This window comes from Lepisosteus platostomus, chromosome 2 (genome assembly GCF_059453375.1).
Source record: "Lepisosteus platostomus isolate fLepPlt1 chromosome 2, fLepPlt1.hap1, whole genome shotgun sequence".
NCBI lineage: Eukaryota > Metazoa > Chordata > Actinopteri > Semionotiformes > Lepisosteidae > Lepisosteus > Lepisosteus platostomus.
This window is the reverse complement of record NC_142612.1, coordinates 54,565,609-54,583,549: the sequence shown is the minus strand read 5'-3', so window position 1 is coordinate 54,583,549 and position 17,941 is coordinate 54,565,609. Positions and strand designations below refer to the sequence as shown.

Genomic DNA, 17,941 nt, shown 5'->3' with positions numbered 1-17,941 from the left:
AATGCATGAGAAATATTAAGTGTCTTGCCCTCAGTTAGACTATAGTCATCAAAAGTGTATGGCAGATCTTCTGAAACAGTTAAGGGCAACAGAACTGGTGATGTTAAGGCATGCACAAGGTAAGGAATTAGCAGGTGGCTTCCAAATTATTACAGCGCCTGCTGGGGTTCAAAGATCCACAGACCACACTCACCGCCACAAGTGGCAAAACTATGGACCCCGAATGTGTTTCTGGTCCCTATATACAGCAACCGTTTGCCATAGCTCCATTTCTGAAATAATCTACAGTGGCAGAAATGATCATCTGGTTATTGTTGTCTGGTTCTTCTCATAATTGTTAAGTATTGTCAGTGTTTGTGTCAACAGAAAAAAACATCACAAAAAAGCTGTACCTTACGCTAGTTCAAAAGCGCCAAGCGCCATATGAAAAAGGGGAAGATAAAATAACTGATCATCAAAATCACACGTTACGAATCAAAAAATCATCACTGGGAGTCAAACATTAAAACGCATCCTATACTTTGTTTCAGAAACTAATTTTGAGGAAATACCAACAGTTTAAACAAGTTTGTCCAGCAAAAATATCAATTTTAAAGTAGAAAAGGAGTCAGGCTTTTTAAAAAATAGTTAAACACTGCTTCTAAAGGAATTTTGCCGACTGCAACTAAATGAAAGAGATACAGAGACAGAAACAATGCATTAAGGTACTACCCAGATGTTTTTCTCTTCTGCCAATTAAGGCACCAAGATAAGAATTCCTTACATTTCATATATTGATTTGCTGGCTACACCAGTAGCAATGTCTGGACTAATTGTGTCCTAACTGGCATTTAACGGTTAAGCACTCAAGTTCGTTAGGGAGTAGATGGCAAGATGTGTACATACAGTAATTATGTGAAAAAGGCACCCGTACCCCTAAGCCTACAGTACTACAGTTCTTCATTTTGATCCCCCCCCCCCATTTTCTCAGGTAAACATCAGGGACATACATTAGGTAGGCATCACATCATTAAGACCTTGTGATATACAATCAGCAGCAAGAAAAAAAAAAGAGTTCAGTACAAAAGAGGAGAACCAGGCCCTAGCCATGATGTCACCATAACCAGAGCTCTATTCCTGCTTTTGGTCCATTTGCTAAAATAACTGGCAGCAATATTGGGAAAGTAATATCAATTCTGTGAGAGATTAATGTGCCAATCAGTTTGTGCTTTTGTGTTTTGGAAGGCACTGAGAGCCGCCATGCAACAGAAGAGGGAAATGATTGAGGTCAAGAGGTCAAGGAGGCTCCTATTTATGCTGCATCTGTGTTATTACTGTCGGTAATAACCAACAGTTCTCGTGCTTCGTTTCCTGCCAGGTAGCCAAGTAGGTGCTTTACTGTCCTAAAAGCAGGGATAGAGTTTGGAGTGACTGGATTGTGCAGTGCTGCCCTGCCTCGTGTCCCAGAGTTAGGTGCAGACAGACACTCTTCACTTCAGGCACATGGAGAATAATTTTATCACTGCGTCCCTGCAAAAACAGAAAACATGAGCAGATTACAGCGTGGTTTGGCAGCAGCTCGTTGTTGACCGGAAGGCGTTACAGTGGGTGGTCAGGTCAGCTCAGTCCATCATTGGAGTACTGCTCCTCTCCATTTCAGACATTTTTACTACACGCTGCCTCAGGAAGGCTGGAATTATCATTAAGGACACCAGTCATCCTGGTTCCTCACTTTTCTCCCCCCTTCCCTCTGGTAAGCGTTATAGGAGCATAAAGGGACGAACATCTAGACTCAGAGACAGCTTCTTCCCTCAAGCTGTCAGATTGCTGAACTCTACCCCTATCACTGGCTCACACTGATGTTTTCTTTCTCTAAAATTCTCCTTAGAATGTTTCACAAGATACCTCGTGTGAGGTTCAGTGTAGGGCAACATTTGTTGGTCAGAGCAGCTGAAAGCATTAGGGCTGAAGGTTGTGGATAATATCAGAGGAGCAGCTGAAGAGTAATCATGCCCCCATGTGGTCTGTTTTTCTGTTTGCTTTAGTAAGATTGTTTCTTACCAAGACCTACAGTGCCTCTGTACAAGGACTCAAATGCTCACTCCCTAATGACCAGGAACAGCCAGCCAAAGGTGTTGTTGTTCAATGTTTTGCGAGCAACATGCGATCCTTCTCAGTCAGCTTAGATTCTTCACACTGCACCTAAAACACTGTGCATCACACTGCCTGAGCCTGCTTTTACGGGACTGACCAGCTTTCATGAACATGGTGTAACTCATGTTCTGTCACCTCCTCGTGCGCTTCTATAAGCAAAAAACAGCTGAACAAACCAAAACCTCAGAACAAAGGTAATATCTTCTAATGAAGCAAAAGATAATTAAACAGAAAATAACTCACCTCGCAAACGGTATGTAGGAGATGCTGTACCTGTAGTAGACAAGAACTGGTGTTAATAAACTACCACTTCCTTCTTTTGATAACTGAAAACTATTTGTAAAAAAGACACAAAAATTACACATACTGTACTGTGGCAACTTAATCGTGCAAGAATCCCAATAATATTATCAATACACTGATTGTATTCCATTACTAAATTAATCTTTTACTGTTTTTACAGAATAACTGCACATCTAAGATTTCTGATCCGACACATCATGCTTGTGCTTCCTTTAAGAAAGAACTTGACCACCACAGAGAACACTCCTTGACATATTACTAGATGCAGACTGCACAGATACAAGTAGAGATGAGTTCAAGTAACTCAGTGTTAATGTGGGTGATCTGTTTAAAGATGATAGTGCCTCTTTTCATGAAGGCTTATGCTTCATATCAAACTGCTCATGGCATGAAAATCAGAAAAAGGAGTCTCAACACTGCCAGAGGGGGGTTATTACAAAATGTGGTGGAATATAGAAAGCACTTGACAATGCCTTGCAAAAGTGTAAACCCCTTCCAATGAGGCAAACATGTGGCACAAAATGAGACAAAATGGAATCTTTTTGGTCTAAATGGAAAGTTATGTCTGGAATACTCCCAACACACCACATTACCCCACAGTTAACACCTTCCTCACTGTGCAGCCTGGTGGTGGCAGTATAATCTTATGGTACTGCTTTGCACCTGCAGGGACTTCGAGGCTTGTCAAGACAGAGGGGAAAAGGATAGAGCAAAGTACAGGGAAACTTAAAGAGAAAAACCTACGCCAATCTGGTGGGCAGGAGAATGGCCCAAAGCACAAGGTCAAAGCTTAAAATGAATGTGACCGAGTGACCGAGTTAATGCTGTGACTTGGATCCAACAGAAAATCTGTGGCAAGATTTTAAAATCGCATTCTTACACAAATTAGTTTTTAATTTCTCGTGGCAGTGTTCACTTCTTTCACCCACAAGAGGGTTTAGTTTGAGCACAGAAATATTGATTTAAACAAAAAGAATCACTTTAAATAGGTACACTCCACATGTAATTTAACAAAATGGGAAAGCGTTAGAAGGGGGCGAATACTCTTGAAAGACGCTGTATTAAAGAATAGTTCTTCTAACTAGGATAACCATAAAAATACATCTGTTTATTAGAACGAAGGTAAAGGTTAAAAATAGCTTGGCTACCTCATGAATTGAACTTTTCAGAAGATGCTGCTGAAAAAAGCAGAGGTACTATGCTGCACATAAACGAGTCTCCTCCATTTCGTTTGGCAGAGCGCAGGCTATCGAGGTAAGTGCTTTAAACACTGCTGTTCTGTCAATTTATCCCGCTGATGAGGGCCTGCGCTAGAAGGGTGCTTGACAAACTAAAGACCAGAGCATTCACTGGGCTTGACGTGAGCAATTTTGCCCTTATACAAATTAGCCGAGCTAAAAGCTAGATAAATAATTGGCCTGTTTCTGTTGTTTGTTGTTTTTTCCCCCCCCTGTACTTTGTGCCAGGAAGCCTTCAGGGGAAAACAAGCCTCCTGGCACTGTGAAAGACTTGTGCCTTGTTGCTGTGGCTAATTCATCTCTGGGGTCAGCCTCCCCAAGGTCAGTGGCTGAGCGCTCAGAGAGGAAGAAGTCCCTGGTGCTGGGAAACAACACTTTACACAGGTAGCTAGAAATCCCTTCGATTTTATCATCCGTGTCAAAAAGGGATGCTGGACCTACTCTTGTAATCACTCTATTACTTACATATAAAAAAATGCAGGATTTATAAAGGCTAATGACATCAATAGGGGATTTAAGGTTTCTGCTCACTTGTGTTGATTACAGAAGCACAAGAAAACAAGACATTTGGTTATTTTGAAACAGTTAAGGGTTTCAACCCAAATGTCTCAGTCAATAGCATCCGAACACTTTGTGTAAAGATGTGCCTACCATTTGCAGTCCTAAATGCATATCAGGACACTGACAAAAAGAAACACATTTCTACACAAAATGCCTGAGGTATGAAGCAAAGAAAGAAATTCCAAGGTATTCGCAATTAATATTTTCATTAATAAGGATTTTATTACATATGTGTCAGAAATTCACTAGCACCCAACAAGCTGTAATAGCTAACAATCAAACCAAGTTTTGAGATTTCTGCATTACAAATAATTTCTTAAAACCTAAATGGTACTAAATATTTTTTTAATAACTTGTCTGTTTAGGGCAATATGGTAAGAATATGTCTAAGAATTTGCTTTTCAGCAAAACATAAGGAATTCAGAATTAAGTCCAGAATATCATCAAGTAAAAATGACCGCAGAACGGAATTGAGTTTTCTCTCCCACACTGCAAACAATCAATTAAGAAGGCTTCAGATTAAAATCCTTATTTTTCAGAAGACAGCATGTAAATATAGTCATTTCAAATTAGTTTGCAGAAGCATTTTGAATAAAACTCACCAAGCAAAAGCCAAAAACTGAAAAACGCAGAACAGCAGAGCAAGACCTTTGTTCTTCCACTAAAAAAATAAAAGAAATGTGGAAAAATTCCAAGTCAGGCTACAGTTGAGTATTGGGGAAAAAGTAAATACTGTATAAACAACTCACTGAAATAAAGACCTAAGCTAAATAATTCCTAAGCTTTACATTGAAACTACAACTGGCAAATATTTGCCCTGATGAAACAGCTGAAATATTGACACTTTTTCAGAGCTTGTAAAGAAGTGAAAACAGTAACTCTGTTGTTTTTGGTGAGCACTCAAATTGGTTCATGTAGTATTCTTATTTCTCACATGCATTTTTTCTCACATACAAAATGTCTCCTCTACAGATAGCACACAAAGACTGTAGCTATGTAGAATGGGATAACCTACTGCCAGTTCAAACTTCATTTCCTAGACTCAATGAAATACGTGCATTTGAAAATATCGAGAATGGACTCTCACCCAGAACGCAGCACAGAGTGTCAAAATCAAGCAGGTCTGCAAAAAAAAACGACAGATTGATCTAATTGGAGTAAAAAATGTGAATCAATACTGTCAATATCAAAATCTTACATTAAAACTTGTTTAAAGTAAAGAACATTTTTAACCTAATGAAAAAGATATGACAGCCTATAAAAGCACAGGTAAAACAAATACAATAACTGCCATTTTAAGTTATTTTTGACTGCCCCAAAAAGAGTCACAAATCACAGACTGAACACATACCAAAAAACAGAAGCCCAATCGACCCAGTTGTTTAGGTTTAGCTCTTTGCAAAATAAACACTTCAAAACTCCTACTGCTCGGGTTTTGTTGTTTATTTTTAAATACCTGTTGTTTTTACAAATTATCACGTACGATTAAAACCCCTCGATACCCCATTGACTTTGAAACGCTTAATTAATGCCTTCTTTCCTGCACTCTCCAGGCGGAGCTTGGGGGTTCCTGGCAGAGCTCTCGGAAAGCCTCTTTCTCTCTGGCACAGCCACCTGTGCACTCTTCTTGGGTTTGGCACAGAGAGGCTGCTCACCGCTTTTCAACCCAGACCTCTTCCAGACCCTCTCTGGGATGCGGCCCCCCATTCCGGGGCGGAGCTGCGGCTCTGTGCTGCTTCTCTCTATTCCGAGGAGAACCCTGGGAGCGTTCCAGCGTTCTGCACTGAGCGCCACGGGCCCAAGAGCACTCAGAGAGGCAATTTAACCCTTAGCTCCTGGTGGGGAACTGGGTTTGACTGTGTTTGTATTCCTAACGTCTCTCCGTCAGGGCAGCAGAGGGGCACAGTGGTTAGCATTGTTGCCTCGCTGTGCTGGGGTCCTGGGTTCTATTCTACGTGTAATAAGTAATAATTGCTTACACTTATATAGCGCTTTTCTGGACACTCCACTCAAAGCGCATTACAGGTAATGGGGACTCCCCTCCACCACCACCAATGTGCAGCATCCACCTGGATGATGCGACGGCAGCCATAGTGCGCCAGAACGCTCACCACACATCAGCTATCAGTGGGGAGGAGGGCAGAGTAATGAAGCCAATTCATAGTTTGTATGTTCTCGCCGTGTTCGCGTGGGTTTCCTCCAGATGCTCTGGTTTCCTCCCACAGTATTCTGGGACAACTGGCCCTGGTGTGAGTGTGTGTCTGCGTGTTCCCTGCGATGGACTGGCGTCCAGTCCAGGGTGTATCCTGACTTACACCCATGGCTTGCTGGGATAGGCCATGGCTCCCGCATGACCCTGTACTGAATAATGCGTTTGGAACATGGATGGATGGATCTATCAGTTAACCCTAAATCAATATGGATGGATGGTACCATACAAGGGAGTTTTAGACCTTTCCCCCTGCTTGTGTTTCCTGATGATGTGAAATACAGTATTTGTAAAGACAGAAATGTTACATGGAATACTTTTGATATGGTCAAACTCTGAAATCTTTTAACAAAACCCTGTAAAGAGATGGCTGTAAAGAGATGTGGGTGGGTCGGTAATGTGCTTTCTTACCAGCATGACTGCAGTGGCCAGAGCCCGGGTCAACTCACACATCCTCTTCAGCTGCTTCAGAGGTCCCATCAAAAACATGGTGCTAGAGAGACACAAAGAAACACTGTCACTGCCTGCCTCCTCTGACACAGCACAGGTACAGATTCCTAATGAAATTACATTGTCTCCAGTGAGTCACATTGTACAGTTAGCAATGACAAGAACTCACAAAGAATCCCAAAGAAAAAAAAACATGGCTACCATTCTGTGAAAGCCTAACTAGACAACAGTATTACTGCTACCCGTCGGAATAAGCATCGGTAATTCGAAATCTAAGCGAGACTGGGCTTGGTCATGGGAAACTGTTAAGGGAAACCACAGTGCTGCTGAAAGTGGTGTTGGTGAACCAGGAGATGCCAATACCACAATATGTAGATTAGAGACACTGTGCTGTCCATCAGATGAGATGTCAATGCAAAGTCCTGATTGCTTGGTCATTAAAGAGCTGCTTTATGAAAAAACAGGTGTATTAATCCAGATGTACTGGCTACACTCCATGCTGGGTTGCTGGTGTGTAATGGCTGCGGAGTATCACACAGATGATCTGTTCAATGCAGTAGATTAATCTATCTTGATTTTTAAGGCAATGGGCTGGCACCCTGTCCAGGGTGGGTGTATCCCACTTTGCTCCCAATGCTAAGGGTTAAGGATAGGGAGAGAGATAGGCTCTGGGCCACCGGGATGCTGAATTGGATAAGCTGGTCTGGTTTAATATGCTCCCACTGTTCGTTTCCTCTCTGGAGGTAGCAGGGCATTTTGTCACCCAATCCCAGATATTCTGGTTCACCATCCCGAAAGAAATCAGGGACAGGGTGCTTGTACACCCAACTTCAAAATCTAATTTTTCAGACAAACTTTTTGTTACCATTTGATCTTCCTTGCCAGCTTTGTTATCTTGGATTGGAAAATGCTGAACATTCTCATTTTTGTACTCTGCTACTGAAGAACACTTAGAGCTGACCAAGTTGAAAGGCATGACAAAAGTTAAACTTCATTATTATTTAAAATAATTTTATTTTGGACCCAATATGTCCAAAATATTCCACCCCCCAAAAAATGTTCTTAATTTTCAGTCAAGATCATTTTGCTTTCTAGGTCAACAGCAGCTAAGAAATTGACTATGATGGGTGTGGTGGATCACAGAATATACCAGTCCCCCCTTTACTAACATTATTCCTATGGAAATGTGCACTGCCAGCCTGTAGTGGGATACTGTGGCCATGATGACCACCTGGTTATCTGCAGCTTCTACAGTCACTGGTCTAATCTAAACGGAGGGAGCCCCAGCTTTCTAGTCCCCCTGTGCCTTTTAATTTTCCACTTATTTTTCTTATGTCCCCATTTGTTCTATGTATACAATAAGCTATCTTGATGAGGGGGCATTTGAGAACACTTCATTAAAGCAATCATCAAAACAAAACAGATATGGAAAGTAATAGGATAATGGCATCAAAGGCAAGTCCAGGAAACGCAGGATTAAGCTGCATACGTCATGTGCTTTCACAACCTTGAATAAATTAAGACTCAATTACCTGAAGAAGGAAAGAGCATACAGTGTTGGAGGGAGGCTTAATACAGCTTTTTTAATTGCAATGACTAATTCATCCTGAAGTATAGATACCTAATCAGGAAGGCATTTAATACCTCTGTGACGAAATCAATCATAGAAAGCAAACTAGAGCTTTATGAAAACTTGGTTTTTCATAACAACGATCTTACACATAAGGGGAGATAGCTGAATGAAAGCAGCTTTCAGATGAATCACAGAATTAAAATCAGAAGATCAAAAGGACAACAAGGGAGAAAGGCTTTAATTGCAGAGTGCTGGTGATCTGTATTTTTAGCAGCCTCTGTGCATGTTACCTCAAAACAACAGCTCAGGTGCTCAGTGCGTGATAAAGGTCTTAGCCTAGCAATGTGTCCATAGTTTGGGCTTCAATGCCATGAACTGAGGGTACGGTCAGCTGAGAGGTGTGCTTCCATATTCAGTGGGGGAAATTCACTTGGCTGGGCAGAAATATAGCCCACGTTGTGACTGACTGAAATGACGGGTCACCTCAGCTTGGTCAGGCTCACAAACCCAAGCCACAGCCAGCCTCATGTGGCGAAGATGAATGCGTTCCTACTCTTTGTTATCCCCTCAGCTGCCACACGAATGCAGAAACAGCACACAGCTGGACGATTCTTGTTAGGTAATACACACTGTAGGCTCTCAAATTCTACTTAAAACAGGATGTGTTTTTTTTTACGCTTTATCACTGTGTCTATGCAAACTCACTCAAGGGAGGTTCACGAAACAGGAATTTCCAGCACCAGCTGTCTGCATGAGTGAAAGACCCTCAACAGCTAGCAAATAAACAGCTGGGTTGAAAATCGACACTTCTTAAAAAAAGACCTTAGCCTTAAGTTCTCTCAAATTCCGATGGAAATGCTTTTGAAAAGTGTAATAAACCTTGTCCAACCTTTGTCCATAATTTTTCTGGCCACTGTACTGAGGAGCATTCCTGCCACATGATAGAACAATATGTAATGAATTCAATTACCTTACTATTCCCCCTACTATCAAACATTTACCCAGATTTGGAAACACACAAGCCAGCAGCCATATCACTCTGCAACTCACAACTGGCAACCTACTGAAGCTAAGCAGGTGTGGGCCTGGTCAGTACCTGGATCGGAGACCTCCTGGGAAAAACTAAGGTTGCTGCTGGAAGAGGTGTTAGTGGGGCCAGCAGGGGGCGCTCACCCTGCGGTCCATGTGGGTCCTGATGCCCCAGTTTAGTGATGGGGACACTATACTGTAAACAGGCGCCATCCTTCGGATGAGACGTGAAACTGAGGTCCTGACTCTCTGTGGTCATTAAAAATCCCAGGGTGTTTCTCGAAAAGAGTAGGAGTGTAACCCTGGCGTCCTGGCCAAATTTCCCATTGGCCCTTACCAATCATGGCCTCCTAACAATCCCCATCTACAAATTGGTTTAATTACTCTGCTCTCTCATTACTCCAGAGCATCTGGAGGAAACCCACGCGAACACGGCGAGAACATACAAACTATGAATTGGCTTCATTACTCTGCCCTCCTCCCCACTGATAGCTGATGTGTGGTGAGTGTTCTGGCGCACTATGGCTGCCGTCGCATCATCCAGGTGGATGCTGCACATTGGTGGTGGTGGAGGGGAGTCCCCATTACCTGTAAAGCACTTTGAGTGGAGTGCCCAGAAAAGCGCTATATAAGTGTAAGCAATTATTATTATTATTAAACTGCTCTTGCACATATGAAGTAGCTTTATGGCAGGAGGGCAGGGCACACACGCGCCAGAAACTCAAAAGCACGGACCATTTTCTGCAACGTGCGTGAGACTTACCTGACGAGAGACGCGATATTGCCAAAGGTGTACAAGATGATAAACAGCAGTAATCCAATTCTGGGCACCCACAGCAAACATGTTCCCTGAAAGACAACGCATGGTTTAAGAACCGGACAAAAGGATGCTTTGGATACATATTTCAGTCTAGAAGTACGACAGACATGAATTAAATTGGGGATATATTCATCCTTTTCTTGTCTTTAGTTTTTAGGATTTGGGGTTAACATCTGGAACAATGACATTCTGTTGAAAAAAATAAGATGAACATCTTTGACTGGAGGAGAAACTCAGTTTTATATACGGTAGATGCTCAAGCAGCACTTCAAATTCCTGCTTTTGCATATATAAAGTCAACTTTATCAGCCAAAGACAGCTGTTGTGCACTTATTAGTGTTCTTTAGCTGAGCATAGCTAACTTCAGGCAATGAAGTTAGCTGAACATAGCTAACTTCAGGCAATGAAATGGGTGTATGTGCCTATTCATCCTCACAATTCATAGCTACCAAGTCTTCCTAAAACACACCCTAGACACTCCTCATAAGATACATATATACAAGCACATTTGCACTTTAAGTAGCAAATATTATTATACTCCTTATCCAAAATTTGGGGTTATTTTATACATTGATACATTTTCTAACCTCTTCATCCAATTTCATGTTGCGGGGGAGCCAAAGCCTATCTCAGCAAGCAACGGGCAATAGGCGGGGTACATCCTGAATGGGACGCCAGTCCCCTCACCCCTCACCCCTCACCGCGGACAGACTTTCCAGAAGCCAATTCACCCATCAGCATGGCTTCAGAATGTGGGAGGAAACCGGGGCACCCAGAGGAGACCCACAGAAACACAGGGAGGATGTGAAAACTGCCCAGTCCATCACTGGGGTTGCCCTCCCATCCATACAGGACATTTATGAGAGACGGTGCTTGAGGAAAGCTCTAAGCATCATCAAAGACCCCACACACCCCAGCTACAGACTGATTGACCCCCTACCATCTGGAAAACGGTACCGCAGCATTCGGGCTCGGACTACCAGACTCAGACAGTTTTTACCCCGCACTATCAAACTGTTAAACTCCCGGCCTCTCTCACCCACGATCTGAACCCTCACAGTGCCTTCTCTCTTCATCAAAACTCAAACACACATTGAAATCTACCTCTACCTCACATGTCAAGAAGTTCACTCCCCATAATTTTCTATCCTTTATTTCATTCTGTTGATGTATGTTTTTGCACATCTGATGCTGTTTTGCACATTACCTGTTACCTGTTGTTGTTTTTGCACATTGCCTATTGTCTCTGTCTTTCTTTTCTCATACAATTGTATTGTTGTTGTTTTTTTGTACTACGTATCATCTGAGAGCTAGCTAAATAGCATTTCGTTATACCATATACCTGTGTATGAGTATAATGACAATAAACTTGAACACAAACTCCACACAGACAGCACCCCAGAGCCAGAATTCAAACCCAGGGCTCCAGAGCTGTAAGGCAGCAATGCCAACCATTGCACCACCGTGCCGCCCGACCGCATTTACTTTTCTACATTTGTATTTTTTTCCCAATTTTTATAACAAAACAATGATTGATGAAGGATATTCCTCTGGACAAACATGTAACTGTTCACTGGTCTCCAAGCCCTTGATGCCACACACCATCACTCTCCCCGCAGATGTTCAGTGGCACTCAAGTGTGGTAAAGTAATGTATCCAGCGCATTACTGTCCCACTCTCATCTCTCAATAAAGCTGCTGTTACACAAGCTGCCTGAGGATGTGTTGTCAAGCCAGGATGAAGGAAGCAAGTGAGGTCACAGGATGTGACACAGTCAAGCTGCCATCAATCACTACAAGTACCATTCTGTAGTCACTAGACTCTCCCACGCAGACCATCCCATCTGGACAGTGGTGATCCTGGAGAGGAGTCTTATCTTAGACTGCTGCCTACCTTTGACAGACTTTGACTGTTGTTTGACTGGACAAGTTAGAAACTGCTGGCAAGTGACCAGCATACCGCCAACGCAATTGTTCTGATTATAAATGAGGCACATTGTTTACTTTCTGTGTTTTTCTTCATTCTCAACAGGATTGATTATGAACATGCTAAATCACTTCATCGCCAGGGCTGTAAATCACTGCTGAGGTGATTTAGTGCTTTTGCAACACTTCAAGTCACTCAAATGTATATCATGGTCTACCATGAATGATTAATTAATACAAAGGACACCAAAACAGTTAATAAATATCCAAAATCCATATATTATGGTGCCAAGTGTGTCTTTCGATGCTTATCATATCACCAAAGTTTAAAATCTTTAAAAGTGATCATTGTGAACTAATACAAACATTACCATTAGAAAGTTAAGTTTAGTTTCCAAAGAAACAACCCTACTGTTTCTACAGTAGATGTGTTGTATGAATCTACATTGTACTGTACTGTACTGTACTGTACTGCACTGCACTGCACTGTTTGTGAGTGGAGCGGGCAGTATGCCTACAGCCTTCCAGTAAGGAAAGGAAGTGTCTCTTTATTGACGGTGGATCCTCCAGTGGCTACACTGAGGTCAACAGCAGAGCTGGAGGGCGTCCCCCTGTGCTAGCCAGAAGGCGTTGTGAGCAGGAGGTGGAACGCCCGCGGTGCTCAAGCCTGAGCACATTCCTGCAAGAAGCATTCCTTCAAACCGGCCAAACCTGAAGGGAAGGGAATGCCCAGAGACACCGCCATCACTTCCGCGCAGGAGCATTTCCCCACCCCGAACGACAGAGCTCTCTTCTCACCAAGATCTTTAACATTCCATCGGCTTGAGAATATTCTCCAAGAAAAAAACGGGCAACTACGAAGAAATACTTACTCCTGATAGTGTGTGTGTATGTGTGTGTGTGTGTGTGTGTGTGTGTGTGTGTGTGTGTGTGTGTGTGTGTGTCATACATCTCTAGCTCTTATCCTTCAAATCGATTTGCTCCTCAGCACCCTGTGCTGCCAATTTATGAAAACACCTGCATTTGATTGAGACCGAGCATGCGAAGAATGTACGAAAAAGGGACGCACCAGGAAAGAGAATTATCTTGATCATAAAATAGCTTTGGAAAATTCTGGAAAACATGGGGAGTAAATATCCCATGTGGACCAAATCATTTTGAAAGATACAGAACCTTGTTGGATAGCTAACCTCATACTTATTATAAATGATTTATTATTAATACTTCTACTGTGTTACTTTACGTTCTATAAAAACAGCATCGGCATCCTCTTCCCATGAAAGGTCACGTGACCAGCATGACCGATTATATAGCCAGCTTCCTTTGAAACTGGTTCTTCAAAAAGCTTCATTTTCTCTTTACAGCACCTCTAAAAGAGAAGGAGGCAAAGGCTCTGGAATTCACAGCAGAGCAGTAAATATCAGGATGAGCAACACCTTAACACTAAAGCTTTGAGGAAGTTACAAATGCAAACATTTAAATAGACTCAATGGCTACAAGTACTTTTACCTTGTACAATAAGGTGGCATATTATGGGAAGTAATATCTGCCCCATCTGGAACTAGACGAGATCATGGCATATGACAACACATTGGCCATGTGATGAAAAGAGTGTTCCTGTTGATGGGTTAGGTCATTGTTACAGCTGCTCTACAGATAAAATGATGACTTGAGAAGGTGGAATTCTCTTGAAACAATTCCTCACAAAGCAGAAAGGAACAGCAACATCTCACACCTGGTGACATAAAATGTGTCCTTTTAGCTAGGCTTCAGCACCACACTAATTATCCCAGTTAGCATGCTGCAACATGGCAGTGGACAGTGGCTCTGTGGCTAAGGATCTGTGCCTGTGGCTGGAAGGTTGCCGGTTCGTATCCTGCAGACAGCAGAGGAATCCTACTCTGTTGGGCCCCTAAGCAAGGCCCTTACCCCCAGCCGCTCCAGTGGCGCCGTATAAATGGCTGACCCCACGCTCTGACTCAAAGCTTCTCTCCCTGTCTATGTGTCGCATGGAGAGCAAGCTTGGGTTTGCGGAAAAAAAGACAAATTCCTAATAGAAGAGATTGTTTATGATCAATAAAGCGATCTTATTTTATTTTATTTGTCAAAATGCCGCTGACACTTTTACTCACCAGAATTGAGCACAGCACACCCAGTGCAAAACAGGCACAGAAGCCCTTCACTCTTGTACTCCAGCTCAAGCTGGAGGCCTCATTTGCTGCCTAGAGGAGAACAGATCACAGAAAGTTAAGTGGGAGAACCACTGCAGATTGTTACAGTTAAAAAACTTAACACAAGTTTCCGTTACATAGCACTTTGAGCCATTTCTGCCTTTCCTGAAGCACGCTGATGTGGTGTGCACAGCTTGTCCCCTGTGCACACCACGTCACAGGGTGGAATTCAACAGTTGGGATTCAACCACCCTCTCAGCCCCCAGCATTTCCACCAACAGAGATGAATTCTCTGCTGAAAGGCCAGCCTCCTGTTATGGAAGAATTCAACACTAATCAGTATCCTAAGGGGTTACATCACTGTAATCAACTCGTGCACCAGATGAGCCCTGGGTCATTCCAGTGTACAAATAAATCAGAATCCAAGAAAATCCCCACCTCAAAACTATGATCCTGTAGTGGAACTTATTTTGTGTGAATCTGACAGATCAACCTGGACAAATGTCACAGGGTTCCTAGCATTTAGATCAGCATTTTCAGATTCTCAGACGAAGTCCACACTGAAGCACATTGGAAAGTATGACTACAGCAACCGCATCAGCATGCTGTTAAAATAAACCCCTGTTGTGTGGACAAAGCCATAAGATGGGTTATTCTTTTAAGTCCGCTCACTATGACAGAGAAGGCCAGGCGGATAGGTTAAGACTGTTGTCACGCAACTGCTAGAGCCATTCTGGATTTTGCTGGTTTCAGACTTGGGTTTATCGGCAAGTGCACAACATTTAAAATGCCTTCACTCATTCCAAAAATAGGTTTACCCGTCAACAGGCAAAAAACTGAGCATTCAATGTATTAGCTTCCAGGCTTCACCAGTAAAATGTGCACTCTGGTAAAAGCTGAAAATGATCCAAGGACTGTGTAAAGGAAGTATCTTCTAGCCTTACCAGGTACTCTAACAATTATGATGACAAACGGCTAGAAAACTCGAAAAATAAAACATCTTTCAGCAAAATCATCAATCCCCGGTCTGGTCAAAATACAGGTATTCCACGAAGAACAGCAATGTGATAGTCTTGCTTTTGTTAATATTCCTGGCATGCTATCTGCATGGAGTTTGCATGTTCTTCCTACATGGGTTAGCGTGGGTTTCCTCCAGGTGCGTGCGTGCGTGCGTGAGAGAGTGTGCCAGAATCACAACAGGTCCCAATCCTACTGGGAGAGGGAGGAGGGAACTCAGTGGAACTGGCAGCCCAGTATGTGATCTCCTGTCACAGCCTGAGGAACAGTGAGCCTGTCTCCCAATAATGCTCCTTCTGTCTACAGTATATGTCAATATTCTATAATATGTCTTTGTTGTAAATGTCTGTAGATGTTATTTTACTTTTTTCATTATTTTATGTGCTTTGACAACACTGATTGTACCCATCGGTCATGGTAATAAAGCACCTTGAATTGAACTGAGTGTGTGAGAGAGTGTGTGTGCGTGCTCGGAGACTGACCGGTATCCAGTCCACAGTGTATCCTGCCTAGCGCCTCTTGCTTGCTGGGGTAGGCTCTGGCTCCCCCACGACCCATGTAGTGGATCAAGTGATTCGAAAACGGGTGGGTGGAAGATTCATATGAGAATTGCTGCGGGCTTGTGTCCCTCTTCAGAACAAGGAACAACGACGCTTTCGAGCCTCGGCAGAGCCCGTGACCGCGGCGAGAGCAGCACACGGCAGCCCTCACGGTCAGTGACCTCTCCGGGGGCCAGAGATCACTCCCGAGTCGAAAGGGGACACTGGCCCACTGGGATCGAGAAAACCACAGCTGGAGCATAGCGGAAGCAGAACCGCTCACAGGCAAAACCAGAAATGACAATAATCAAGCGATCGCAAAGCTATCGATTACTAGGCTGAGGATATGTTTGGTGTGTACGCTTCGCTCTAACTATCCCAAAGTATCTTGTTCCTGCGAAAGACCATGTGTAAAAAACAGCACTAGCCATGTAACTCTCCTATAATGCAATGTGAGCCATTTCACACTGTGAAACCAAGCCAAACCAAAAGCAGCTGTCACTAGGACGATAGACACACCTAGTTATTCATGTTCTCCAGTTCTGGTCTCACCCTTAAAAACAGGTCACAAAATCCTGCAACTGGGTCAGAAGGTCCGCCCAAAATACACCCCCCCCTCCTCAGCATTGAATCAGGAGTAACCGTGCGCCGCACTGACTCGAATCAGTGGAGATCTGAGCCAGAGCTACAGTATACACACGGTATTACTTAAAGACTGGAGGCGTGAGAGGTGGACGAGTAGGCTCAGTCCCAGCCTGATCTTAACGTTAAAAAAAATGCCACCCTATCAACAGCCCCAACCACGTCGGTCTACAGGGCTAATCAATATATTTTAAAGGAGAAGTCGCTGATATGCGTTTTGGGCGCGTTGTCAGCGGTGCCACCAGTAAGCAGGTCCGGCACAGGGCCGTGCTGTTTCAGCCCGTTCTCATGCAAAGCAACCTCAGCGTTTTTTTTTACCTGCAGTACGTTGAGATCATCGTTTCCGTCCTGGCCGCTCAGCACTCTCTTGAGTTTGTCCATGAAGGTCTCGACGAAGGACACTGCTGCCGGGCGGCTCGGTTAACTGTTTGGCTCGTTAATGTTAGTGTCTTCGAGTGGCAACAGGTGAATTCCCCAACTTCCTTTCGACGTCCTCCCTGCCGCTGGGTCCGTCACTACGGCAACGGTGACGCCAACACGCACTCCCGGCGTGCCGGGACTGCGGCGATAAGGAGCTATCGCGCCACCTGGCTTTAGTATGTGGTTTGAGGCGAACGACAAGAGGAGATCATAATTGGCGGTAAATAACATAGACTAAATTAGACGCTCTTTATGTGATCAGGAATTCTTTACAGAGTGATCTCAGGGATGCAAATGCGAAAACTTGGATCCGCGATGACACTGCTCAGTGTTCGCAGAGTTGGCGGCTGTCTTGGAACAGCGCTGCAGTGATACTATAGGAAGTTATATTTGTTCTCCACACCTGTCACATTTCATGCAGTGGCCCGAAAACTAATAGTGGCAGATATAAAAATAAAGAAATCCACGCTTTTGTCCTGTAACTGCCTGAAGAATCCTGTTCTGCATAACAATTACAATAGCTTATTTTCTCTGTGTGGGAAGTTGAGATCTCTTTCACTGTCTCCCAGTTCAGGATCACAGGAGAGCCAGGGTGTTATCTAGCAAGCAACGGGTGCAAGGCAGGGCAGATAGACACAAACCCTGACTCTCACACCAGGGGCTACTTACTCAGAATCCAATTAACCTACCAGCGTGTTTTTGGGCAGCGGGAGGAAACCCACATGAATATGGTGAGAACATACAAACTCCACACAGAATTGAACCCAGGGCCGCTAACCACTGCGCCCCTGTGCTGAGACATTAGGAATACAAACGCATTCAAACCCAGTTCCCCACCAGGAGCTAAGGGTTAAATTGCCTCTCTGAGTGCTCTTGGGCCCCTGGCGCTCAGTGCAGAACGCTGGAACGCT

General features: G+C 43.5%; 1 protein-coding gene across 2 annotated transcripts; it reads right to left on the bottom strand.

The window, feature by feature from the left end:
• Nucleotides 1-698: 698 nt before the first annotated feature.
• Nucleotides 699-17,137, bottom strand: sft2d2a (SFT2 domain containing 2a). 2 transcript variants are annotated; one of them, XM_088608513.1, is made up of 8 exons: nucleotides 16,929-17,135; nucleotides 14,374-14,463; nucleotides 10,260-10,345; nucleotides 6,856-6,937; nucleotides 5,323-5,358; nucleotides 4,838-4,896; nucleotides 2,377-2,406; nucleotides 699-1,509 (listed from the first exon to the last, which is right to left on the bottom strand). In XM_088608513.1, exons 1-8 carry the CDS (start codon nucleotides 16,989-16,991, stop codon nucleotides 1,470-1,472), a joined length of 486 nt encoding a protein of 161 aa, XP_088464639.1. In that variant the 5' UTR covers nucleotides 16,992-17,135; the 3' UTR covers nucleotides 699-1,469. The 2 variants fall into 2 exon arrangements, with proteins under 2 accessions (XP_088464639.1, XP_088464640.1); XM_088608514.1 differs by lacking the exon at nucleotides 14,374-14,463 and having other exon boundaries at nucleotides 16,929-17,137.
• Nucleotides 17,138-17,941: the final 804 nt, after the last annotated feature.

Excerpts from the sequence above, each read along its gene's own strand:
- sft2d2a (XM_088608513.1), bottom strand. The coding sequence starts at position 16,991 with ATGGACAAACTCAAGAGAGTGCTGAGCGGCCAGGACGGAAACGATGAT. Across the intron at positions 14,464-16,928 it reads ATGATCTCAACGTACTGCAG|GCAGCAAATGAGGCCTCCAG; the intron begins GTAAAAAAAAAC and ends GTTCTCCTCTAG. Across the intron at positions 5,359-6,855 it reads TGGCCACTGCAGTCATGCTG|ACCTGCTTGATTTTGACACT; the intron begins GTAAGAAAGCAC and ends TTTTTTTTGCAG.